The 26046-nt window shown below is 46.7% G+C and overlaps 1 protein-coding gene across 1 annotated transcript; it reads left to right on the forward strand.

Moving 5' to 3' along the window:
* The first annotated feature begins 6081 nt into the window (after positions 1-6081).
* Positions 6082-24566, forward strand: NUP98 (nucleoporin 98 and 96 precursor). The gene is given in 18 exon segments (XM_054394584.1): positions 6082-6121; positions 6819-6937; positions 8716-8823; positions 9460-9631; positions 10926-11086; positions 11869-11997; positions 12811-12949; positions 14292-14337; positions 14339-14358; positions 14718-14858; positions 15569-15702; positions 17322-17509; positions 18666-18782; positions 20052-20347; positions 21445-21558; positions 22592-22730; positions 23993-24170; positions 24507-24566. Coding segments are annotated over 18 exon segments (2301 nt in total).
* The last annotated feature ends 1480 nt before the right edge of the window (positions 24567-26046 follow it).

Consider the following 26046-nt stretch of genomic DNA (forward strand, 5'->3'; position numbering starts at 1 on the left):
AACTAAGGAAGGCAGAAAACAATTCGTCCCACAGTTCCTCAAATACAGGCAAAATACTTTTTACCCCTCACCGGCTGAAAGGTGGTGGGGGAGAGGGCAGCAAGCCAGGCTCCCTGCCCGCTGCTTCCCAACAACCTCTGCGTGTCCTTGACACCCCGCTGGAGCTGCCACCCTCCAGTACCCCGGTCCCCAGCTGAGTGCTCCTGCACCTGCCGCTTGTCCCTATGGGATCACAGCGCCCACGGGCACTGTATCCCCAGTCCGGTTCACGTCTAAACTCTCGTCCCAGGGATGGCCCTCTACAAACCCTGCCCCTCCAGAGACCCTTCAGCCCTCAAGTGCTGCCTGAGGATCACCTGACAGAGCCCCACAGGGCCACTGTCCCCTAAAGACGTTCCTTCGTCCCTCGACCACAGCCCCCTCCCCAGCCGCCGCGCTCACCGGTCCCGCTCTCCGCCTGCGCACTCCCTTTGCCACCCACCGCCCATTGCTGCGCGGCCCTTCCTTAGGACGCCGCCGTGCGGCCCGCGGGGGTGCGGCGGCCGCGGTTCGCCGGGCGTGTGCCCGCGATACCCAGAGGCGGGAGGAACGCCACGGGCCGTGTGGCCCAGGTGAGTGACCGTATTGTCCCCGAAACCAGGCATCAGCGCTTAGCGCCGAGCTCAGCGTGAACAGCAGCACTGCTTTATTACAGAGCGGCGCAGGTGTGGGTGCTGGGAGGATCCCCGCAGAGCCAACAGAAATTTGAGAGTCTCCCTCCACAGCGACCTGCTCTGGTCGCTTTATTCGAATAAAGTTTTACAGGACTCCTGTGTCTCCTCTCCTTTGTGAACACCAACCTCTAGCGACGAAAAGTGTTCTGTACACCCTGGCACCAGTTATGTCAGTACACTCTTAAGAAAGACAGCACTGGCGGAACTTGGTTCAGATTAAGACAAGGAGCAATGGATGTAAGTTGCAGCACAGGAGGTTCCACCTCAACACAAGGGGGAACTTCTTTACTGTAAGGGTCACAGAGCCCTGGAACAGGCTCCCCAGAGAGGCTGTGGAGTCTCCTTCTCTGGAGACTTTCAAGGCCCGTCTGGATGCGTTCCTCTGTAACCTGAGCTAGATTCTATGGTCCTGCTCTGGCAGGCGGGTTGGACTCAATCATCTCTTTGGGTCCCTTCCAACCCCTGACATCCTGTGATCCTGTGATCCTCTTCCTAGGATGACTTTATCCCAAAGGAAGCAATGCCAGCCTAACTGTTCAACACTCACCAGGGAGGAGAGGACTAGCGAGCAGAAAAGCGCTGCTGCCTCTGCCGCCAAATTGAGGGGAAAGCTCCGCCGGGGCGGCATCAGGGCGGCAGGGAGTGCAGCGGTTGCCCAGCAGGCAGCCGCCTCCCCTCGGTGCGGTGACCCGGCGAGACTCCCCAGTGCCCGCCGCCCCCTGAAGAGCGCTGCCGTTTACGGTGGCGCCGGAGGGTCAAACTAAGTCGGGGGCTACCAGGGTGTCCATGTAGCTGCATCTACCTATGCATCCACCCACCTGCTGATGTATCAGTTCCTGTTAATGTACACATCTTATGCCTTGACCTTCCTACTTCTGTCTGTCCATCCACCCACCCACCTTATCTAGCTGTGCATCTGTCTGTGCATATAGCCACCACACCTGTGCATCCAACCATCTGTTTATGTGCCCACTCACCCACTCATCCATCTTATCTTTCTGCACATCTATCTGTGCATCCATCCATCCATGTAGCTATATTTTAAATTATAAAACCTGTTTTTTAACCCCCACCCTGCAACTCCAAATCTGCTTATACTCCCACCTGCACCTCCCACATCTGTGGGTGCCTTGGGGACAGGGCACCACAGAAGGGACCACCCAAGGGACTCCTGCAGAGACAAGTGACTGTTTACCCACAGGGGATGGCATCCAAGTGTGGATGTGGAGACCATGGCCCTGCAGGATGCAATGCTTCTTACTGGCAGGGGAAACTGAGGCACTAGGACAGCCAACAGACCATCTCAGGGCCCCCCTTAACTCTTTGTGTCCCCACGTCCTGTCACCCCAGGCTGAGGGACAAACCTGTGCCTCAGTTTCACCTGCCAACACTGCCCCTTGGGTCAACCCTTCTCCCCCCCCCCCCCCCCAAACCCCCATCCAAACACAAAAGCAAACAAAAAGTGAGATTTTTATGGAAATAAAAGGGTGAGAAGTCCCAAACTCAGTGGGGACCCAGCCTGCGGCTCCCAGGCATCTCACAGAGGTAACTGAAGCCCATTAACAGCCCATCCCCAAATGCAGCCCTGCTCTCAACAAGGGAAACTGAGGCATAGATCCACCTTCTTCCCTTCAAAATCCTCTCTTTCGCTTCCTTGGGACCTCAAGGGTGCTCTGAGGGCAGCTTCTTCATCCCTGTGAAGCCACTCCTGCAGGTAGCCAGGGTTTTCCGGAGGGACCTGTGAGATGGGATGGTGGGGTTGGGATGGGCTTGTGATTGCACCTCCAGGTACGATTTCCCCTCCCTGGGAGTGTGTGGGGCATCCTGAGGAACAGTCATCCCAAAAGAGCCCCAGACTTGGCCCAGCTGCCTCCATTCCTCAGTTTCCCCCACCTAGGACTCTATAGGGATGGATGGGCACAGCACACAGCATCCCCTAGGCACCCCAGCAGCAACCCCATGCCTGTTTCCTTGCCTGGGGCTCTATGGTGATGGATTGAGACCCCCTCAAGCACCCCACCAGCATCTCTGTGCCTCACTTTTGCTCCTTGCTGGGGTCCTCCGTGGTGATCATAGAATAGAATAGAGTCATAGGAGCATTAAGGTTGGAAAAGACCTCTAAGATCATCAAGTCCAACCATAACCCATCACCACCATGACCACTAAATCATGTCCCAAAGTGCCACATCTATCATTTTTTAACATCCCCAGGGATGGTGACTCCACCAGTGTGTTATCAACATTATTCTCATCCTAAATCCAAAACACAGCACTGCACCAGCTACTAGGAAGAAAAATTAACATTATTTGAATCAAAACCAGGACAGGCAAATATCAACTTTATTTTGTTTTTTAACAATGAGAAAAAGAAAAAACAAAGAAACTTGTGCCTCTGATATTTGTGAAGGAGAAAAAGATTTTTCAGGGACTTTGCAAGCTTTGTTCTGTTCATCCTCGTGTTTAACTGAAACCTGCACATTGAAAACCAAGAACCTAAAAAATTGAATGTATTATTTTGAGTACCTCTTGGTTTGTTAAGAAGTTGTTTCTAAAATGTCAAATCTAAAATAATTTGGGGTTTTCAGAGAGAGTGAGAGAGAGACACTGCTGGATTTTGGACAACCTCTGTAGTCTCAAGTTTTGCCTGTGCACAGCAATGTTTCTACAATCAACATTCATATCAGAGTTCAACTCGATTGTCTTAATCTACCAAAATATGCTGCTATGACTTAGTCCTGTCCTCATTTATGACCAAATGTTTCTCCTTTTCTTCTTGGGTACAGAATTTTGCACTTCTATGACCCTCCAAATACTGTAAGACACTACTTGAAAAGAACATTGAGTTAGTGCAGACAGCAGCAGATCTCTCTTTGCTGACACATAAGTTCTACCTCAACATGAGGAGAAACTTCTTCACTGTGAGGGTGGCAGAGCACTAAAGCAGGCTGCCCAGAGGGGTGGTGGAGACTTTCAAAACCCATCTGGATGCATTCCTGTGTGGCCTGCCCTATGTGATCCTGCTTTGGTAACTCAGGCTGTCTGGAAAACACCAAATCTTCACCTTCCCTAGTTAAAATGGTGGTTTAAATTCTGAAGGCCAGCCAGCAGCACCTCTATATACAGCATTACAGAGTGCCAGGATCCTATTTTCCCTCAGCAGGCAGAATACAAAGATTAGGCTGAATTTACCTGAAAAAACTTTACTGGCAGAATTAAAACAGTTGGAAAGAGTGACCCACATGGCAGTGAAAAGCCATATAATATATTCTAATAAAGAAATTGGAGTACCCTCGTGTGCTCTAGGGCAAACTGAGGATGCTGCAAGGTAAATTTTCTGAGGTAATTTTTTTTTTTACACAAAACTGCGCATTTCGATTTGAGACGCCGGCAGCAGGCATTAAGACAAACCAAGGGTGCTGAGAGAGCCCCATTTCTGAGGTAATTTTTTTTTTTTTCTCAAAACTGGATATTTTGAGACTTGAGATTTGGAATAAAGCTGGAAATGGGAAGATTCAGACTGGATGTGAGGAAGAAGTTCTTCCCCATGAGAGTGGTGAGAGCCTGGAATGGGTTGTGCAGGGAGGTGGTTGAGGTCCCGTCCCTGGAGGTTTTTGCAGCCAGGCTGGATGAGGCTGTGGCCAGCCTGCTGTAGTGTGAGGTGTCCCCGCCCATGGCAGGGGGGTTGGAACTGGCTGCTCCTTGTGGTCCCTTCCAACCCTGACTGATTCTATGATTCCATGCTTCTATGAGACGCACCATCCTTTGGCTAAAGAACCAAACCGCTCTCAACGGCCGGGGCCGGCGCAGCTCCGGCCTGCCCTGGCCGCTCCTGCCGCACGGCGCAGCCTCAGGCGCTTTTCCCGCCGTTTCCTCCGACCTTCCTCGCCCTGTGGCACTTCAGGCGCCTGGCGGCCGCCGTCGCCTCGGCGCCGGTCCCCTCCCGCCCTCCGGCTTTGCCACTCCCTCACCACGGCCATCGCACGGGTTCTGCCAGCAAAGGGTTAATTCCTGCCGAGGGTGGTGGGGGGGGAATTCCCCATTTCCTCACCCCAGAGGTGCCACAGGCGCGGGAGGTGAGTGCGGTCTGTCCTCGGAGCCCGCAGGGCTGCGTTCATTTCACTGCAGGCTGTACAAGAACCAAGGTGTGTGGGGTAGCTACAGCTGCTCAGGGTGGTGTGGGGTATTGGGAAAACAAATACTTAGGATTTCATGGGTGGGCAGGTAGGTTTAGTGACAAGCCCTATGAGGAGAGGCTGAGGGAGCTGGGGGTGTTTACCCTGGAGAAGAGGAGGCTCAGGGGAGACCTCATTGCTGTCTACAGCTGCCTGAAGGGAGGTTGTAGCCAGGTGGGGGTTGGGCTCTTCTCTTAGACAACCAGTGACAGAAGGAGAGGACACAGTCTCAAGCTGTGCCAGGGGAGGTTTGGGCTGGATGTGAGGAAGAAGTTCTTCACAGAAAGAGAGATTTGCCATTGGGATGTGCTGCCCAGGGAGGTGGTGGAGTCACCATCCCTGGAAGTGTTTAAAATCAGACTGGATGAGGCACTCAGTGCCATGGGTTGGTTGATTAGATGGTGTTGGGTGATAGGTTGGACTGGATGATCTCAAAGGTCTTTTCCAACCTGGTTAATTCTGAGATTCTGTGACTTCACTCAGTTTAGTGACTTCTGTGCTGAGCACTGTAAGGTGCCTGCTTCCACTGGGTGAGCAGAATGCAACAGGAGCTGGAATTGGGGAGCCTTAGAGAAGCTGTCAAGCATGGGCAGAGATAATTGATGAAGGGAAAATTATCAAATTATAAATTCAGAAGAATGGTATGGCTTTAGGTTGGGGAAGGATCCTGGTTCATCCTCATGGATGTGAGAATACCTGCTTGGTAAGCTCCTAAATGAGTCTTACCAAGTTCTGCCTTAAATCATAAAGATGTGGAGTTTGGAGTTTAACTTGAACAATTAGTGACCCAATGGAAAATGCTGGACAGGAGTTTATTGCTGTCCTGAGTGCTGAACCTCCTGGAAAACCTAACTGGAGTTTAAAAGCTGCCAAAATGCTGAAAGCTTAGCGTGCTATGCCATCACCTGACATGACATTAAGTGAGGCTTTGCAACTGTGCTTGGTGTACAGAAAACTTCAATTACTAGAGGTTGGTGTTCACAGAGGAGACACAGGAGTCCTGTAAAACTTTATTCAGATTAATGGAAAGTCTACAGGGCAGATCCCTGTGGGGTTTCTCAAATTGCTGGAGGACACAGCTTCCTTTTATCCTAAATTCCCAGCCACAATTCCCTTTCCCCACTGGCTGTGGGGGCTGCCTGCAACATGTTCCCCCCTTACATGTACACTCCCTGCACAGATGATTTGCATCAACAATGAGGAGGATGAAAAAGGAGTTTCAAGACACTGGAAGAGGTAGCCCAGGGAGGTGGTAGAAGCCCCATCCCTGGAAGTTTTTAAAGCCAGGCTGGATGTGGCTCTGAGTAACCTGATGTAGCGTGAGGTGTCCATGGCCATGGCAGGGAGTTGGAACTGGCTGATCCTTGAGGTCCCTTCCAACCCTGACAATTCTGTGATTCTATAAGATGTAGATCAAAGCTGAATTATTCTTTCCAGGTTGAGGGGAAATCCCTGAGAGGTCCTGAAAATGTTTAACAAACCCTTTGGAACTTCATTTGGAGGCAGCACTGGCTTTAGGACAACTTCAGTTTCTGGCCAAAGTAAGTAATACATCTGAACTGACTGTTCAGTGCTTAAGGTATTGAGGTGCAGCTTCAAGAGCTTTGTGGAATTACTAGTCATGCCTCTTCACATATCCCCAACACTGATGTAGATGTTCCCCTGCATCCCGAAGTGGAAAGTTAGGGGTGGTCCTCTACAGTAGAATATTGCATTAGCATACTGTTGGCTTCCAGCTCTGCTGCTAGAAATGACTTTTTTTTCCCCTCAGAGTCTTATTCCCATTTCCAAGCTATTTGCTAAATGAAATAAAGACAATTATCACTTAAAATAAATAACTTGTAATAAAATATTTGGGTTCAAATTTTAAAAATCAGGTTGGTTTTAGCACTGATCTTCTTGTGTGGTTTTTTTGTTTTGTTTTTTTTTTAAGACTTTGGAACTAGTACCAGCACTAACACAACTTCTGGTCCTTTTGGAAGTATAACTGGCTCTCTCTTTGGTCCTACTGGTTTTCCTACTGCTGCAACTGGCACAACTATTAAGTTTCATGTAAGTCCTGGAACTGTTTCTTACTTGAGCCTGCTGACTGCAGGAAGCATCACCATTTGCAGTTATTTGTGTAAATCACTGTCTGGATCACTGAACTGAACAAAAAAAAAAGAGTAGTTCATCTGCAAGGCTCTGGGCAACCTGATCTGGTTGAGGATGCACCTGCATACTGCAGAGGGAATTGGATTATGTGACCTTTGGAGGTCTCTTCCAACCCAAAACATTCTATGATTCTGTGATTCTATGATTCATCTGCAAGGGCACAGTGTTCTGAAACAATCTGAAAACATCCCCCTTACTGGAACTGTTGCAGGGGAGATGGAATGTATAATGAACTACAAAGAAACCGACTTTTTCTGTTCTGAGTTTTGCAGACTTCTCAAACACCATGGAGTAATGGCCCTCTTTAGACTTGCTAGGTTTAAAGCTGGGTTAAGGCTGAAGAGGTAAAGCAGCTCTTAAAATTGAGCCTGCACAGGAAGGTGGGAAATGGTATAGAACTCAGGGGGATCAACACCAAATGCTAACAGTCAAGAGACGTCTTGGAATGGGTCAAAATAAATGCACAGTATCACAGTACATTAGAGGTTGGAAGGGGCCTCCAGAGATCATCAGGTCCAACCCCCCTGCCAAAGCAGGATCACCCAGCGTAGTCTGCACAGGAATGCATCCAGGTGGGTTTTGAATGTGTTCAGAGAAGGAGACTTCACAACCTCTCTGGGCAGCCTGCTCCAGGGTTCTGTCACCCTCATTGTAAAGAAGTTTCTCCTCATGTTGAGGTAAAATCTTCTATGTTCAAGCTTGAATCTGTTGTTCCTTGTCTTATTATTGCACACCACTAAAAAGATCTTGGCCCCCTCCACTTGACACCCACCCCTCAGATATTTATAGACATTGATCAGATCCCCTCTCAGCCTTCTCTTCTCCAGACTAAACAGCCCCAGGGCTCTCAGTCTTTCTTCATAGGGGAGCTGCTCAAGTCCCCTAAGCATTCTCATGGCTCTCTGTTGGACTCTCTCCATCAGGCCTCTGTCTCTCTTGAACTGGGGAGCCCAAAACTGGACTCAGTATTCCAGATGTTGTCTCACCAGGGCCGTTCTCATACAAGCCATCATGGCTTTGGAAATATAACCTGAAAAGTGGAGACTGATTCCCTGTGTTTCCTGGATGAGTTCCCTTGAAGAGAGGGTTGGATAATGTGTTGAAAGCTCTGTGGCCATTGAAAATGGAGGGTGACTCAGAAAAGAAACCATCGTGGAAATGGGGCCACTGGTACCTGCTGGAGAGAGGTGTTCTTTCTCCCAGATACTTGTCCGTGTATATCTCATGGACAAGCCCTTTTCCTTTCTAGATGCAGCTGATTCAGCAGACAGAGGCTTTGTTGTTTTGGGTTGTAGGCAGGGCTGTGATGATAGCTGGGGCAGTCTGAGTGCTGTTGATGAAGTATTTTCATAGTACAAATGAAAACATGGGGGAGAATGGAATCCATGCATAACTAGAGGATTTGTATCACAAATTTAGGTAAAATCCTTTTAAAGTGAAACTGAAAAATTAATTACACTGCCTTGTTTTGAGCATTGTGAGGCTAAATTGCACTACTGATGGCTGCTGAAGGTGCCTCAGCCCTGGGGAGGCCACAGATGTGCAGAGGACAGGAATACACTGTCAGGTGCCACGCTAGACTTAGCCTTTAAGAGCATCTGCTGGGAGCATACTAGCTGTACTAATGGAATGCTCTCTGGATTTTAAGCTTGATATCTTAACCTCTTCTCTTGCAGCCACCAACCAATGCAGACACTGTGGCAATAGCTGGAGTTAGTGCTAGGATCACTACCAGGCACCAATGTATTACAGCTATGAAAGAATATGAGAGGAAATCTCTTGAGGTCAGTCAGTGTGTACTCAAATGTGCTTCTCTTGTTTGGCTGTTGAGTAGAGCTTTTTTGGACTGTAGTAAGTGTCTTCTATGCTCATTAATACAAGTACAACTTTCAATATCTGCAACCTTCACAGGAGAGTGGCATCAGCAAGTAAACATTTCTTGCATCGCCATATGGATTGTGTTTGGTTTTAAATGCTTAACAGGACTGTTGCTGAAGAGCTGAAATTCCATCTCACCATGAACCAGAAGGGTGAGGGACCCTGTTGGGAGCAGTCCTGCACTGCTGAGAAAATGGCAGAATGTCTGACAAAACTCAGATGTTTGATATAAACTTGTGTTCCCAAGGATTTAACACTGAAGCCTTTCTGTTCAGGTTGAGTCGTCTGATACTTCAAACAGGTCTTCTACTCAAAAGATCTGAAAAAGCTGTGGAAAGTAAAAATTGAAACCCAAACTTAAATGCAAGCTTAGACCCTGTTTATGGTGTCCTCTTCTTTTTAAGAATACAGGTGGTGTAGCTTTTCTTGATCCCTTCATCCTGGAGTTGGCTTGAATGCTGTGTAAGCATGGTGATGATGCTGTTCTGACCTCATCCTGTGTAAAAAGAACATGTAAAAAGAAATGGATTCTCCTTTACTAGGAACTCCGTTTAGAAGACTACCAGGCACACAGGAAAGGGCCTGGAAGAGCAGGAGCAGTTGTGAGCTCGTTTGGGCCTTCTGTTACAAGACCAACTACAGGACTTTTTGGCTCTTCTTCTACTACTAGCCAAAGTTTTCCATATGGACAGAATAATCCATCTTTTGGAACCAGTAAGTACTGCCTGCACCCTGCCATTGCTGTGGCTGGCTCTGCAAGTGCTCTTTTAAGCTATTTAAAAATCCGTGATGAAAAAAGATGAGGAAACACTGGTGGGAGCCCAGAATTTTACTGATTTTATTATCAACATTAACTGATTTGGTTCTTTGCCATAGAAATTTCTATTGACTTACTCTTCAGGGACTGCAGTCTTCCTCTTCATCCCCAAGTTTTGCTGGAAGACAGCATGTGGGCAGTCAGTTCATTCACATGGGCTAGTAAAACCATTTGAATAAAAACCACTGGGATGTTGCTAATGATCAGCAGGGTGATGGCATCAGCTGGTTAATGGTGAATCATTCTTCTGCTAATGAGTGACCATAAATTCCCTGGAGGCTTTGCCAGGAGCTCTTCTCCCCACTAGATTAGGGTTGGGATGTGGACATCTTCTGCCTTGTGGTTTCAAGCTGTTTGTTTTGGCATCTTTAGTCAAAAAGTAAATCCATGGATGAAATAACTAACTCACTGAAGTGTTTGTTGGGTAGTTGCAGGCCAATTGCGCTAACCACTTAGCATGCTTTTTTGAGCTTTGTCTAAAATAGAGATCAAACACAAATTCTATTTTTATTGCCTTCTGCTGCAAGCCTGAAAGTAAGTAGGTATTTGTATTTGTGGAATGAGGACCAAAACCAGAAGATTAAAATTCTGTGGCCCATAAGAACAGAAAGGCTGCAGTGTTGGGTTGGAATTGTGTCTGTCCTTAGTGACCAGCAGTGCTGGGCTTAATACTGAGGCTGGTCTGCAGCCTGGCTGGGTTGAGCTGAGATGCCTCTCCTTGAGAGAGGTCCACATATTGGAGATCCTATTTGTCTGCTCCCCTCAAAGGTGTGGTTCATGGAAACACAGGGAGAACAAACCAACCATGTGAAAGCTAGTGTCAGGCATGTCTGTGAGGGAATTCTTAGGTGTCATGCTCATACTGATCTCAGGACAAGGAGAACCTGGTGAAATGTCTAAACCAAACTGCTTCCATGTGAAGCAAAGTGTGACCTGTGGACCTGCTGCTTATGGACATGTTTTAGTGTTGACTGACCCTTCATTGCTGGGTCAAAGGTTGGAATGGGTGATCTTGGAGGTCTTTTCCAACCAGATAGATTCTGTGAATGCTGTGTGGGATTGATGAGGCTGGATGTTTTGCTGTTCCACTGAACAAAGCATCTTTTCTCCTGTTGGAACGTGCTGAGTGTGGCGATGTGGTCGGTGTGGGCTGAATGCTTGAGTTTCATCCATTGTATTTCTACCTTGTAGGTGCAGCTGGCTTTGGATCAGGAGTAACAGGGGCTCTTTTCCGCCAGCAATCTCAACCTACAAACCTGTTAAACAAACCATTTAGTCAAGTCAGAACAACCCAGAGCACTGCCTTTTCTTTAGGGAGCACCCCTCTAGGGCAGGCAAACACAAACACAACGGTAAGATAAATTGTTTGAACCCTTCAAGGCGTAAGTTGTGGTACATCTACTGCAGCTAGACCCAGGAGGCTGCAGTAGAGTGTTTGAGCTCTTTCTCAAATTGCAGTATGGCTTCATGGAATGAGGATTCAGAGCTTTGAATGCTGCCCTCTGAGCTGGCAACGTCCTGCCAATCCAAATTTTTCATTCATGATAACTTGAGAGCAATACAGCTTTTAAGAAAGAGCTTTCCCTGTTCCCTTCTTCAAGCACTCTGCTCTCTATCCATTTAGGTATTCCCAACCCTGTTTCCATGGATAACAATGCAATTCCATTATTAATATCCTGTGGGAATTCATTACCCGTTCTGTGCTTCCTGGTGACTAATGAGCAGCACTTCTGGAGCTTTTGGTAGAAAGATGCTACTGAAGCATAACTTGTTGCATATCTGGGGGCTTTGGCTCCGAATACACTAAATTCTTTCTGAATGTGTTGTGGCTTCTCCCAGAAAACCCTGTGGCATGTTTCTTCTCCATCTCCCTCATGCCAAATGTTGAAGAAATTCCAATATCCTTTTAAGCTTGGAGCACAATTTTTTTTTTAATTCCTAGTTTCTTTTTGAAAAACTAATTTCTTGGAGCATGACTAATGCTTCTGAATTGCTTTTCACACACCTTCCCCCAGCAAAAGGGATGAGGTTATAACTCTATTTTTTAATGGGTTTTATGTGATAGTGCTGTTTCCATCAGCACTAGACTTGGGAAAGTATTACAGGTTTGTCTTAACCTAGCTCTTGTTCGTAGGGTCTCTTTGGGGTCAGCCAGCCTGCACAGCCTGGAGGCCCTTTTGGAGCACCTACCAATACAAGTGCTGGTACTGGATTTGGAACTGGAACTCGTCTTTTAGGACAGAGCTTTGGTGCTGGCAGTTCGGTATGTCTGTACCTCAGTAGTAAAGCAGCTGCAAGTCCTGTAACTGGAGTCTGATCTCCATGAAAGTGGCCTTATCTTAAGAGTTAAGATGCCTAAGATGCAAAAATGGTGTGGGTTCATGTAACCTGAAGGGCACAGAAGTACTGTCCTGAGTGGTAAAACAGAACAAGAGAGATAGAACATCTCCCACTGCTGGTGTATTGCTAGGGATCTCCTAGCCTGAGTTGTGGTGGTGACTTAACCAAAAAAAGATTTAATTCTTGATACTCAGTCATTTTGGTTGTCATAGAGCTCTGCTTTCTGTTTATCCTCTGTCACCAGGGCATCCACCTCATTCAGCAGTGGGCCTGCATTGCTTCTAGTGTTAGTGTTGCCTGCGATGCATTTGAAGAAGCCCTTTCTGCTGTCATTAATGCCTCTTGCAAGGTTGAATTCCAAGGAGGCCTCAGCTTTCCTAGTTGCCTCTGACAACAGTCATATTCCTCCCATGTGGCCAGCCCCTCCTTTCATGACCTGTAGACTTTCTTCTTCCACTTGAGTTTGCCCAGCAGTTCCCTCTTTAACCATGTGGGTTTTCTGGGTCCCTTTCTTGATTTCCTACCTGTTGGGATGCTCTGATCTTGACTTAGAAGAAGTGGTCCCTGAACGTTAACCAACTATCTTGGGCCCTTTTACCTTCTAGTTTCCTGTCCCATGGGATTTCCCCTGGCAATTGCTTGAAAAGGCCAAAGCTGGCCTTGCTGAAGTCCAGGGTTGTGAATTCTTTTAATATCAGTCTATCAGTTTTCCAGATTCATGTTTTCTCCTTTTCAGACCCTGTTTGAGAACAAGCCTGCTGGATTTGGAACCACCACGACGAGTGCTCCCTCATTTGGTACAACCACTGGCAGCAAGGTCTTTGGTAACAAATCGTTCCTGACTTTAGGAACCAATACAAACACTTCCAATATTGGTACATAGGCAAAAAGTGGGACTTAATCACACAAACTGTTATGTGTATACCACACCTCTGGCTGCTGAATATCATGTGCTAAGTGATGATGATTCTCAGGTGAGCCATGCTTTAGATGCACATTGCAGTAGGAAAACCTCTTGGCTGCTGTTCTCTTGCTGGTAGTCCCTGACTGGAAAGGTAGGCAGTGAAGTACCACTTATAATGAGCACTTGAGAGAAGGTGGAAGCTGTAATTGAAAACTGCTGAAACCAAAGAATTGGGAGAACACAGAGATTTGTTAAGAGGTTGTAAATGTGCTGTGGCTGCAAAGGAGTGATGAAGGACATAGAGCAAAGCCAGTGATATCCGTGGTTGGATAGCAGGGATAAGGAGATCTTGCACTGAAATAAGAGTCAAATTAAAGAGTTTCAGTTTAGCTGGTAGCTGCTCTTTCAAATTCCTGAAGAACTGGGTCTCGTGTTAATGTTGGCCTCTGACAGTAATGTTGGAGAAGTATTGTGGAATGTGTGTGACTGAGCAGAAGGAATGTGCAGTGATAGTTCAAGTGAATGAGAGTCATCTTTCATGGCAATTCTAGATTCATGGCAAACTAGAAATCTAGTTTGGTGTTTTGTTAACTCTGAGAGCAGCAAAACTGTATTGCAGCGAGTGAGCAGAAGTGGTTGTAGATCCTGACATCTGTCTTTAGGAAAAAAATATATTTTAATATCAGCAATCAAGTCCAAAATACAGTTAATCTGTCACAGCAGCCTGCCAGAACAGACAAAGAGGAGAAACTGTCATGCTCTCAGACTACCAGGGCAGCACCTCAGCAAAGGACAGCTTCCTCATGGTGACCAGCCCTGGGCAAACAGTTACCACAGGATTTGTGAATGTTGCTTCCAAGTCCCTTGTTCTCCTGTTCTCTCTGAAGTTCTTCACTGACACCTCAGTGTGTTGGTGCTGTGTGGTGGAGAGCAATGCTGACTGCTGTGCATGTTGCCTGTCCTTTTGCAGTGGTACAGGTGATAGGCAACATGGAGTTTGATTCTGATATGCTGCTGATGTTGGTCTGTGACTGGAGCTCTCTAGCTGAACTCTGTCTTTGCATTCTAACCAACCATAGGATGGTTTTGTGGTCTTCAGTTTCAGAACTAATCTGTCTGATGCTAGACTTGGATTGTACTTAGCTACAGCCAGAGATAGGTCTTTGAACTGTGTGCTTGTGTGAACCTGAGTGAAGCCAGTGATGCTGATTTATTGAAATATATTTTTTAAATTTCATCTCAGTGTTACATTAATGAGCTGCTGGATCTGCTCTGTAGGTGTGGGGGAGAAATTTCAGCTCACACTAACACAGGTTTTGGTGTCAGTGCTGCTGGAAATAGTTGGTTTGGAAATAAGCCTTGGAACAGGGTTTGGAACAGGTAAACAGTTTGGTAGATTCTTTCCCATCAGCCTAGGCAGAGACCTCAGAGCCTGGGTATCACTTGCTAGCTCTATTGCAGTAAAAGCTGTAGATATTTTAGCTTGAAGCCCTGATTGTCAGTTTCAAATCAGAACCCAAGAGAGTGCTGAGTAACCTTTCAGAAATCGTAGGCAGCATTGCTTACAGTGCTGGCTGATGCCTCAGAAAACCAGTGGTGTCCTGTGTGTTGGAAGCCTCTCATCTGATCCTGTGAACCTCAAGTGTCTGCAGCATTCATGGATCTTTTGTTGTGGGATAAATTGGGTTGTAAGTTTGTCATGGAGTTGTAGTAACTGCCAATCATCTCTCCTGCAGCAGCTCCTGGGGCAGGACAGAAGCCTTTGTTTGGGAACACCCAGTCTACGCTTGGGGTAACACAAGGAACAGGAACCTTTGGAGCACCAGGATTCAACACAGCAGCAGCTGCTCTGGGCTTTGGAGCTCCTCAGCCTGCTCTAGATAAGTGTGCATTACCTCAAGTTGCTGCCTCCTCCTTTGTTTCAGGTGTGGCTAAACATAGGAGCAAATCCCACCCAAATGCTTAGGAGTAAAAAAACTGTCTCAGCCTCTACTGGAGGCCACTTCTGTTCTTGGCAGCAGCAGATGCCATGTTGGTAACATTTTGTTGTGCTAAGTAAAAAGATATATAGAAACATATTGAAATAATCCAGAGTTGCTTATAGTTGCAGCTATTTTAAGGCTTTTCCTTCAAAATTGCTTGCATTAGTTTGGGGCAGAAAGAGTTGTTGGCATTTTGTGCTTGCACAAAAAAAAAAAACCATAAGGGAAATGTGTTAGCTCCTTCAGTATTTCCAGGCAGGATAAGCAGAGGGAGTTAATTAGCAAGGGATGTTTCATAACTCAAATGTATTAGTTAAAGGTTTTGGCAGGCCAGGCTCATTCTGCTGATGTACACATGACCTCAGCTTTTCACCAATAAAAACTTACTGAACGTGGTTGCAAATTCTAATGAAGGAATAGAATCTGATTTCCTCCTTCAGACTGCTGCAGAAATGGGGAGTGAAGAGCAGAAGAAAGGAATGTTGAAGTTTGTCTAGAGATTTGGATTGCTCTGAGGAGATCCTCTGATGGGAAGGATGTCTTTTCTACCTACCTTGGTTGCATCAGTAAAACTTTTGAGATGTTAAAGAATGATGTTCTGTCTCTATCACTGTCAGACCCAAATGCCTCAGCTGCCCAACAAGCCCTCCTTCAGCAGTATCTCTTCAGCTTGATTTACTCACCCTTTGGAGATTCGCCACTCTTCCGAAACCCCCTGCCAGACCCAAAGAAGCAAGAAGAGGTTAGTACATGGAAAAAGGACACTCACTTTCTGGGGAAGATTTGAAATGACTTTAATTTTGTGCTCACAGTCTTCACTGAAGTGTGCAGTGAGCAGAAAAGTCAGTTGCCATCTCTATGCTCCTAGCAGTGCAGTGGGTTTTTATGCTCTCCAGGACACAAATTGCTTCTGCTGTGACTTTATTTACTGCTTTTGTCTGCATCTGGGCATTGGCTTTGGAGTTCTTGCTCAGCTTACTGCTGCTGGTTGGGAATAAGGATGGGTAAATATCTATGCTTGGAATATTTTCGGTGCTTGACTTGAGCTTTGCTTATGACATCTCTTATGTCAATCTCTGGCAAACCACAGCCTGTTGGTTTGTTGTAAAAGACAACAGAACAAACACTTTTCAGACTTTTCAAGAGCTAAGGCAGGTTCTAAGTGGCTGCTGCATCTTGGACAAATTCTAGGAGCTAGAGATTACTCCTGTCCAGCCTCTGCAGCCCAGCACAGTGTGCCACAGACCCAGGGAGTCTGCTTCCCAGGATGATGGAGATAGCTGTTGCGTTCCCATATGCAGGAGCTATCAGTGGTGAAGGTGAGCTTGTACCCCAAACTGAGGGTGTGCTGATGCAGCCAGCTGTGCAGCCACAGCCAAGGCTGGACCTCCAGCAGCACCATGGGGAGCACTGCTAGGACTGTTAGATTCTGGCCTACACAGCCACATTCTCTTCCTCCTGTGCGGCTGATAGGGGTTGAAGTTCCCCAGTGAAAGCACACACAGTCACTCTCCAGACTCTCACACACCTGTGGCTCCCTTGAGCATTAGCGTGGCCCCTTTGTCCATCCGATAGTCCTGCCCAGATGGTGAGGCCTCCACAGAGCAGGCTGCTCCAGCTTGATCCTTGCTGCAAAAAGCAGCAGGCACTCACACACTCATTGCCTGGGCACCATGTGCTCGTGGATCCAACGATATCAGCATGAGTCCTCTGCCTCTCCCAGATCCCTGCCAGGATGCAGAGCCTCCTACCTGCAGCCTAGTCCAGCTTGAAGCTTGCCAGCAAATTACATGAGCATCCCTGCTGCATGAGGTCTGCAGACAATGCAGGTGCTCTGCCTGTCCCCCACTGCTAAGCAGCTGTCACCTAGGCACAAAGGCCAGTGAGTTGTGGTCCTGCTCCAGTGGAGGGTTCTGAGACCTTCACTTGCTGTAGTCACCCTGGTAGCTACAGCTGGGACACGCCAGTCGCAGCCTGGAGGCTGGAGCAGAGCACTGAGGCTTTCCCTTGCTCTGGCTGCTGGCACTGCTGGTCCAGGGTGCACAGCACCCTGGTCTGACTCCAGCAGCTGTCCCCAGGCTCACTCAGCCTGGACAGGAGGTTTGGGCTGTCCCTCTCCAGACTTACCTCTGTAGATTCCTAGTGACTGGAGACTTTTGCTCTTTGGCATTGTTTCCGTTGCCTGTTGTCAACCAGCTCTGTGTCTCCATTTTGGTTTATTGCTCCCCTCTTTACTCTTTATTCTGCTTTGCATTTAAAAGGTCCTGAATTGGCCAGCTTAACAAAGCAGGCATCTCATCACCCACAAACCCTTACAGGAAGTGATGTAAAAGCTCCAATTCCACATCTTTTTTGTTTCAGAGGCTGGCAGCAACTAACCCTGCAGCTCAGAAGGCCTTAAAGACACCCCCCCCCTACAAGCTGAGTCCACGTCCAGAGCCCAGAGTGCGGCCAAATGTTTTGCAGTCAGCTGGCTCTGCTAAATCTTTGTGTGGTGGTCTGGAAGAAGATGATGAGCCAGCCCTAGACAGTGGTACATTCATGCCAAGGTTAGTTTTGCTTTTGTAGATGTTGGAGGGAGGAGGTATTACAAGAACCTGATCAGATTAAGTAAACTTCTGTAGAGTGTCCTGAATTCCAGGACTGTTTCGTGACCTGGTTCAAATATGAGTGGTGATAAACAGGTTTTGTGTAAAATGTGAATGGAAACATTAGCTTGAACTGCTAAGGCCAAGTAAGCTGTAAAATGAGGTCACCCCTTGACTGGAGCAGCTAAGCTTCTATGAAGTCAGTTAGGAATATTCCAGGGAAAGCTTGTACAGTGTGACACTTCCTGCTTCTGAAGTAGAACTGCCATGGGGTTTGCTAATGACTCAGGATGAGGGCAGATTTCTGACATTTTCACAGCCTGGTGCTGGTTCTAGTTCAGATGCACTGATCTTTTTGTGAGAAATGAATAATGGTGCTGTGCATCTGCCTGCTGAAGCTTTTGGTTTCAGTCTTCAAGGAGCACCAGTGGCAATCACATTGAAAAGGGGGTCGGGAAGCTTTGGGGTTTAGTTAAAAACAATAAGAAACCACTTCTGGAGGAAGATGCATCAGTCACTGCAAGTACTTCTAAGCATAGTTTTTTAAAAAAGATCCTGTAACTTTTGTGATCTTGATTTGTCTTTAATCTAGCATGAACCATCTGTTGTCCAGGCTGAGAGCAGAGAATTACTTGGTGTTTTATGGAAAAACATGACAGGAACAAAAACTCAGAATGAAGGCTCACTTAGGTTGTAATGGCATAGATTTGGAGTGGTCTTCAGATTGCAGGCAGTGAACCCTGGCCTGGCCTTTGATTTGCTCCTGAAGTGACCCTGTAGTAAAGAAGAACCTGCAGGTGTAGACCAGATATTCTGTGCTTCTGGCTGGCAAAGCACTGGTTTGTAAAACAGCCCATATTGTGTTTTGCTGAACTTGAGTTTTGAAGCTTTCAGTGACTTTTCATGCTTAATCATTGAATGGAAATTCCAAAAGCCTTGAATGGAATTCCAAAAAGAGCATCTCAGAGGTTGCTTTCAGAAGACTTCCTATGTCCTGAGTGTGGGAGCAGGTGTTCTACAGCTGATTCCTGGTTCCTGAAGCACGTGGATTAAACATGCAATGCATATTTATGCAGTGAATATATCCATCCCAATTTCTCTTTGGTGCTTTGTTTAGGAAGAGCATCAAAAGGCTGGTTTTGAAGAATCTCAAGAACATCAGCCTGTTCTCACCTGTGAACCATGAGAATGAAGATGTGGCTTCTCCTTTGGAGTGTCCAGAGAAGGGAGATGGGTATGGTGATCATCATCCAGGAGCTTATAGTTAGGAGGAATGCAGATTAGTTGTGCCTGCCTCTGAATTGCCTTTCATAGAATAACTAGTTGTTTTCAGAGGTGTCATCTTAGATGTTCATTGGAAGTGGCTTGACCTAGTGTGAGATCCTGTGTGGTCAGCTACTGAGTCACTCCATCCTAAATGAGGAGTTCAAAGAGGAACAATTTATTTTCTGGATATGTTTCTCTTCATTCCCTGTAGAAAGAAACTAGGTGATAGACCTGACCCTGAGGTGAGAAGAACCTCTCCTTCTGCTCAGTCCTCAGTAACATGGGGACTGAAAGGAAGCTCCACTGATCCATATGTTTTGTGTTAACGTGTTTCTACATGTGGAATCTCTAAGGCCTTCTCTTCCCTGCAAAAGCCTGAGAAACCACTTCCTCTAAAAATCTGCTGCTGTATTTCAGATGAACTTCTTTTTTTTTTTTTCCTGGTAATCAGAGAAAACCTTCTGACCAGCTCAGCATTCTGATGTTATGTAAAGCTTCTAGGAGTAAGAATGTATTATGGGAGTGGAGAATGTTAGGACCTCTTAGTCCAGACCTGGGCCCTTGATAATGGGGAAGACACATTTGTTAGCTGTGCTACCTGCAACCAGGTACAGCAGGCAGCTCTCTGAAGGTGGTGTTTTGGAGTGCCTGTGGCAAAAATGTTCTCAGGTTTGATTTGATCATGTTCCTGCAAGTCCTTGAGAGGTCTCTGTTCCTCAAGCAGTCTCAACGCTGCATTCAGACTTGGTTGTTGGAGACTATCTCCAGCTGGGTCTCTCAGAACTCCATGGAGAGAGATTCTGCAGCCTCTCTGGATCCCTGTTCCAGTGTTTGACTGTCCTCATCTATTTCCCTGTTTTGATTTGGCTGTTATTTCTCATCCTTCTGCCATGCATATCTGTGGAGAGCCAGGATTTTGTCTTGGGTGTTGGAAGGCTACTATTACACCTCACTGCAAGCCTTTTCTCCAGAGTGAGCAACACCCATCTCTCAAGTTCTCCTCATAAAACAGTCTGTAATCCCTCAACCATTGTGGTACCCCTCTCCTGGTCTTATCCCACTTTGCTTTCTTGTGGTGGGAGCCTCAGATTTGATGCAGAATGGCAGAAGAGGCCTAACAAAGGCAGAGTGAAGGGGCACAACAGTTCCCCTCAGTCTGCTGACTGCAGTTTGTGTGACGGTCCTGTTTGTTTTGTCTATGAAAAGCAGAATTTGAATGTTGACATGAGCCCCTTAGAACTAAGCCATTCAATTTTCTTCATTCTCTTCCTGAAAACCACAGACATGAGCAGCAGGAGGAAGAGGAAGAAGATCATCATGAAGTGATTCATCTTTACACTAACCCCATTGTCAAGCCCACCCCACAGACCCCAGAGAGCACAGTGCAGCAACACCAGAGCACGGTGCAGGATACCCTTGTGTCTCTGAATACAGGGCTGGAAGGCTGCAGTGAAGAGGCCTCATTTCCTGATGATCCCCTTCAGGAGGAGTGCAAAGAGCAGCCTGAGCCCATGCATCATCACCATCCTGCAGGTTAGACTGTGAGGGGACAGTGGCTGTCTAGTTCCTGACAGCATTTTGTGCATGCTTCATTAAAGTTCTGATTTGCTGGTTTAGACCCCCAGGCTTTTCCCTTTTACTTTCCCTCCCTTTTCTTCAGAATACAAATGCTGCTTTTCAGACTCCTAGCTAAGTGCAACATATTTTTCTGCTGAGTCAATTTGTGATTACATTTCATCCCTCAATTTTCTAGTAGATTGATGTGCTGAGATGCATGAGGGGGAGAAAGAGGACCCAGGCTGTCATTGCTCTGCAGTAGCAGAGAGAGTTGACTGTTGTTCAGGAGCAAGATCTTTGAGTTAGAAATCTGATGCTTGGTAGTTACCAGCATGCTAACTGCATCATAGAGTTTGCCAGGAAAGGAGTGGACTGCAGAACATGGCTGTGTCTCTCTAGACCCATAGTTTTGTGTTTTCAGTTCTCTCAATTCCAGTCTGAGGGTTTAGTGAAACTGAAAGGAGAAGGGGAGAGGTCTTGAGTACCTTTCCTTTAACGATGACTTTGTAGCTGTTGAAGAGGTGGGCAATGTACAGTAAGAGTTTTTTCAACTCAAGGATGAGCTGGAGAAGATGAAAAGATCCTTACAGGTAATATGTGACATCTAATGAAACTAGCATGTGACATGTTCAAAATAACCATCTTCAGAAGCCCCAGTGGCAAGAAGTTGTAGATGCAAAAAACTAAATTAACAGAGGAAAAAGTGTTGAAGGCTGTTAAATAGAAAAGATGCTGCATCATGCTCAGCAGGTGCCTGATAAAGCAGCCTGAGTTTTTGTGTCAAGTGTGGCTGGCTGTGTTTGCATTTCTCTTTTCACCCATACACCTGCTTCTGGCCTCTGATGACAGGTGCTGGGCTGGAGGAACCTGGCCTAGCAGTTGCCCTAAATCTGCTGTGAAGGCTATGGAATTAGGGCATTTTCATTTCTCTGGGTTTGTTGCATCAATTCTTGTTTCATTTGGGACCTTCAGTTGTCCAGGCTTGCAAAAGAGATGGGATAAAACTTTTGTTGAAGTGCTTTAAGTTGGGAACTTGCTGTCCAACCCAGGTCTCACTGAATTTTCTGTTACAGGGATTATTCTAACAAGAAATGGCTATTACACCATCCCCTCCTTGGAAGACCTTGCTGGACTGACCAATGACAGCAATGAATGTGTTGTGACCAACTTCACCATAGGCCGTAGAGGTCAGCACCAACAGCTTTGTCAGTTGCTGCAAGCTGAGGCAGTGATTTCAAAGCCTTGGAACCTAGCTCTTGAGTTCCATGCCCTCAGCCTTATAAACAGTGCCCTGGCATCAGAGGCCTGGCATGTTTCTAATGGGTGGCACAACCAACCTCTGTTATGGGATACTTGAGAAGCTTGAATAGGAAAACAAAAGCACCTGCAGCTTTGTTACTGTTACTTTGTTACTGTTACTGTGAAATCCAAACTTGCACCAAATCCATTGGTGCAAACCTGATTGTGGTTGCTTCCATCTTAGTTGCTGGCTGCACTGGAGCTGAGGAAGCTCTAGTGAAGAGCCTTCAGCCCAAACTGTATTTCTCCCTGCTTTCATTGGAAAAAACCTAACACCACCACAACAGTCACATGGTGTATACTAGCTTTTAAAACACTTTTTTTAAATATCATGGAATCCTAGAATGGTTTGGGTTGGAAGGGACTTCCAGAGCTCATCTAGACCAACCCTCTCTGCAGTCAGCAAGGACATCCTCAACTAGATCAGGTTGTCCAGAACCCTGTTGAGCCTCACCTTGAATATCTCCAGGGATAGGGCCTCAACCACCTCCCTGTCCAACCTGTCGCAGTGTTCCAGCACCCTGATGGTGCAGAACTCATTCCTAACATCCAATCTAAATCTGCTCTTCTCTAGTTTGAAGCCATTGCCCCTCATCCTATCACTGCCAGCCTTTGGAAACAGTCTCTCTCCAATGCTCTAAAGCTGAGAGTACACTTAGTATTGGTGTTGGCAGTGTGAGTAGCCAAGGGAGAACAAAAAAGTTTTGGTAGCAAAAAGCTTTCTGTGCCAGAGAATTGCCTGTAACAAAGCTGATAGCACATCCTCACTTTTTGCACCCTGGGAAGGAGAAGTCACTTACTGCTTTGTTCTGGAGACATGCTGAGGGTAAGGTGGGGAAAGGAGGAGTATGGCTGGAACAGAGTTTCTTAGGCCTGCAATTTTTTCATGGACAAATTGGGACATTTTGGGTTGTTTTGCAGGTTATGGATCAATTTACTTCGAAGGAGAAGTCAATCTGACTAACTTGGATCTGGATGACATCGTGCATATCCGCAGGAACGAAGTGATTGTCTACCCTGATGATGGGAGAAAGCCACCTGTTGGGGAAGGGTTAAACAGGTAATGTTCGACTGTGGCCTCTGTGGGGACTCTGTGGGCACCAGGGGAGGTTTAGGCTGGATGTTAGGAAGAAATTCTTCACAGAAAGAGTGGTTGGCCATTGGAATCACAGAATAAGCCAGGTTGGAAAAGACCTCAGAGATCATCAAGTCCAACCTATTACCTAATACCTAACACCTCCTGACAAGTAAACCATGGCTCCAAGTGCCACATCCAATCTTTTTATTAACACCTCCAGGGACTGTGACTGTACCACCTCCCTGGGCAGCTGTGATGGTTTGAAACTGTCTTTTTAATTTTTTACCTTGCAAAGTTCAAAACAGAGAAAGTGAAAGAGTGTAAATAAGTCACTATTGGGTATACGAAAGCAAAACACTGATTGTTCTAAACACTTCCATTGGATAGATAGAAATGTTTAAGAACTATTACCCAAAACAAAGTAGGCACTCTGCACATTCTGCAGTGGGGGCAGTTGCTGGGCTGTCTGGCTGCTGTTTCTTCTTCTCTTCTGGCTGAAGATAACACACACTGACCTTGGCAGCTAAGTTAACAACTTTCTGCTTAACTAACTCTGCTTTCTGTCCAAGGGGGGTCTGGGGGGGAAGCTCCTGGGAGAGAGGCCCCTTTGGGAAGGGTCCCCTTGGGGGGAAGCAAAGGGAGATTGGTTGTGCTTTTCTGTTGATTGTATATATTTGTAAATGTTGTGAATTTTGTATATCTGTACATATTCATTGCATTTCATTGTAGATTGTAGATTCTGCTTTGTAAATACAGCTTTCATTTGCTTCCAGAATGGGCTAGCCTGGTTAGTGTTGGTGGGGGGGGGAATTTCAGCTCACACTGACACAGCAGCACATTCTTTCTGTGAAGAAGAGTAATATGCTGCCCAGGGAGGTGGTGGAGTCACCATCCCTGGAAGTGTTTGCAAAAAGACTGGATGAGGCACTCAGTGCCATGGTTTAGCTGATTAGATGGTGTTGGGTGATAGGTTGGACTGGATGATCTCAAAGGGCTTTTCCAGCCTGGTTAGTTCTGTGATTCTGTGAGAGAGTGGCTAGGAAGGATGTTTTCTGGCAATCTCCTTTGTCTGCAGGCAGCTACCAAGAAACATCAGGGCTGTGTGTTCTAGAGTTGCAGGTTTCTCAGCTTGGGTTTGGCAGCTGCTTTGAGCCCCTGTGTTCACTTTTCAGCTCCTCTGTGTGACGGTGATAGCTTTGCCTCAAGACCTTGTCATCTCTTACGCTGCTGTCTGTCTTTAACAGGCGAGCAGAAGTCACCTTAGATGGAGTCTGGCCTACAGATAAAACATCTCGCTGTCTGATCAAAAGCCCTGAGCAGCTGGAGAAGATGAACTATGCAGGCAGACTGGAGGCTTTGTGTCGGCAGCAGGGCGCTCAGTTTGTGGAATACCGCCCAGAGACTGGATCCTGGGTGTTTAAGGTAACGTTTTAGCTCTAGCTGTAAAGTGACTTACAAGAATAGAAGTTGTCTGAATCTCCTGAGAACTCAGAATTCAAAGTTTTGCTAAATTCCTGTAAACTGGCTCAAGTCCCTCATCTGCAGTGGAAGCTGTCCTCACCAAACTGATCCAAACTGCTCTGGCTGAAGCCCTGCGTGCAGCAGCTGTTCTTGCTCTATACAAAAGCTGAATGGGTAGCAGGTGTCACAGATGCTGTGTAAGGTGGACGGTTGTGCCAGCTCTTTGTTCAGGCTCTCAGAAATGGATTCCTGAGATCTGTTTTCCAAGGAGTGATGTTTGCCTTTCTCATCACACAGGTGGCAAACTTTTCCAAGTATGGCTTGCAGGAGTCGGATGAAGAAGAGCATCCTTTGTAAGCAGACACAAGGAAGGCATCCTGGTGCTGGTGGGATAGAATCCACTGAACATTTATGAACTACCTGTAATTTTTTGAAGAAACAACTCATAAAGCAGAAAGCAAGTGCAAAGCAGATGGTTTTTACCAAAACTGGCTTCTTGATATCCTTGTTTGTGAAAATAAATATCCAGCAGTTGAAGTGTGCAGGGGGAGTTTCAAGTGATGAGCTGGATAGGACATGCTGAGAAGTTTTTGGTGTTGAACATAAGCAGGCTTTAGTTTCACCCTTAACCTGTGACTGCAGGGAGAGGTAGTCACAACCCAAAAAATGGGGATCATATTCAAGTCCATCTCATGCTGGCAGATAACCCAAGGATAGGTGATGTTGTTTTACAGCTGTTTGCATTAATTCAGTTCTGATGGTCAAGAACTTGGTGATTCTTTGAGTGGCATTAATAAATTTCTGGACTTCACAATTTAGTTGTCCAAGTGCCAGTTGAGTTTGAAGTATCCCAGATCACAAGAGAAATACAATTTCCAAGATACTCTATCAGTCTCAGCTGTGGTTATGTACACTTTGAGTGTGAATCTCCTCAGCAGAACATCCATGTCTTGGTGTAATAGTACTGTTCATGGTGGTTAAAGTAGCTGCACAGAGCAGTAGAATCATAGAATCATATAATGGTCTGGGTTGAAAGTGACCTCCAAAAGTCCAACCCCTTCTGCAGTCATCCTCAACTAGATCAGGTTGCCCAGAGTCTTGTCGAGCCTCGCCTTGAACATCTCCAGGGATGGGACCTCAACCACCTCCCTGGGCAACCTGTTGCAGTGTTCCAGCTCCCTGATGGTGCAGAACTTTTTCCTAACATCCAATCTAAATCTGCTCTTCTCTAGTTTGAAGCCATTGCCCCTCATCCTATCACTGCCAGCCTTTGGAAACAGTCTCTCTCCATCCTTCTTGTAGGCCCCCTTGGGGTACTGGAAGGTTGTTATTAGGTCTCCCTGGAGCCTTCTCCAGGCTGAACATCCTCGGATCCCTCAGCCTGTCCTCATAGCAGAGGTGCTCCAAACCCCTGATCATTTTCATGGCCCTCCTCTGGACCTGCACCATCAGTAATAAACCTCACATACAACTGACACCTGATATCCAGACAGAATATCTGCTGTGAGCTTTTCCACCATGACAGGTCCATGCTCTTCCCTTAGGAGTGGCTGCTGCCTGTTTATTGCAATCAATTCTCTCTTGCCCACCCAGCCCCTTGCCTACAATTCTCCTTGCTCTGCAGGTACCTGTGCCACATCCCAGATTGATGGCAATAACCCTCCTTCTTCAGGAGGACGCTCAGGGCTCTGCACAGGGCTCTCTGCTGTACCCATATGGTAGGCCAGCAAGAGCAGCACAACCCCACTCCCAATGCTGAGCAGGTCCCCTGAGATGGCCCTGAGCCTGCACAGCATCCAGAAGGTGCAGCATGGGTCCTCACATGAGGCATGGGTGC

The sequence above is a fragment of the Indicator indicator genome, chromosome 30 (genome assembly GCF_027791375.1).
Source record: "Indicator indicator isolate 239-I01 chromosome 30, UM_Iind_1.1, whole genome shotgun sequence".
NCBI lineage: Eukaryota > Metazoa > Chordata > Aves > Piciformes > Indicatoridae > Indicator > Indicator indicator.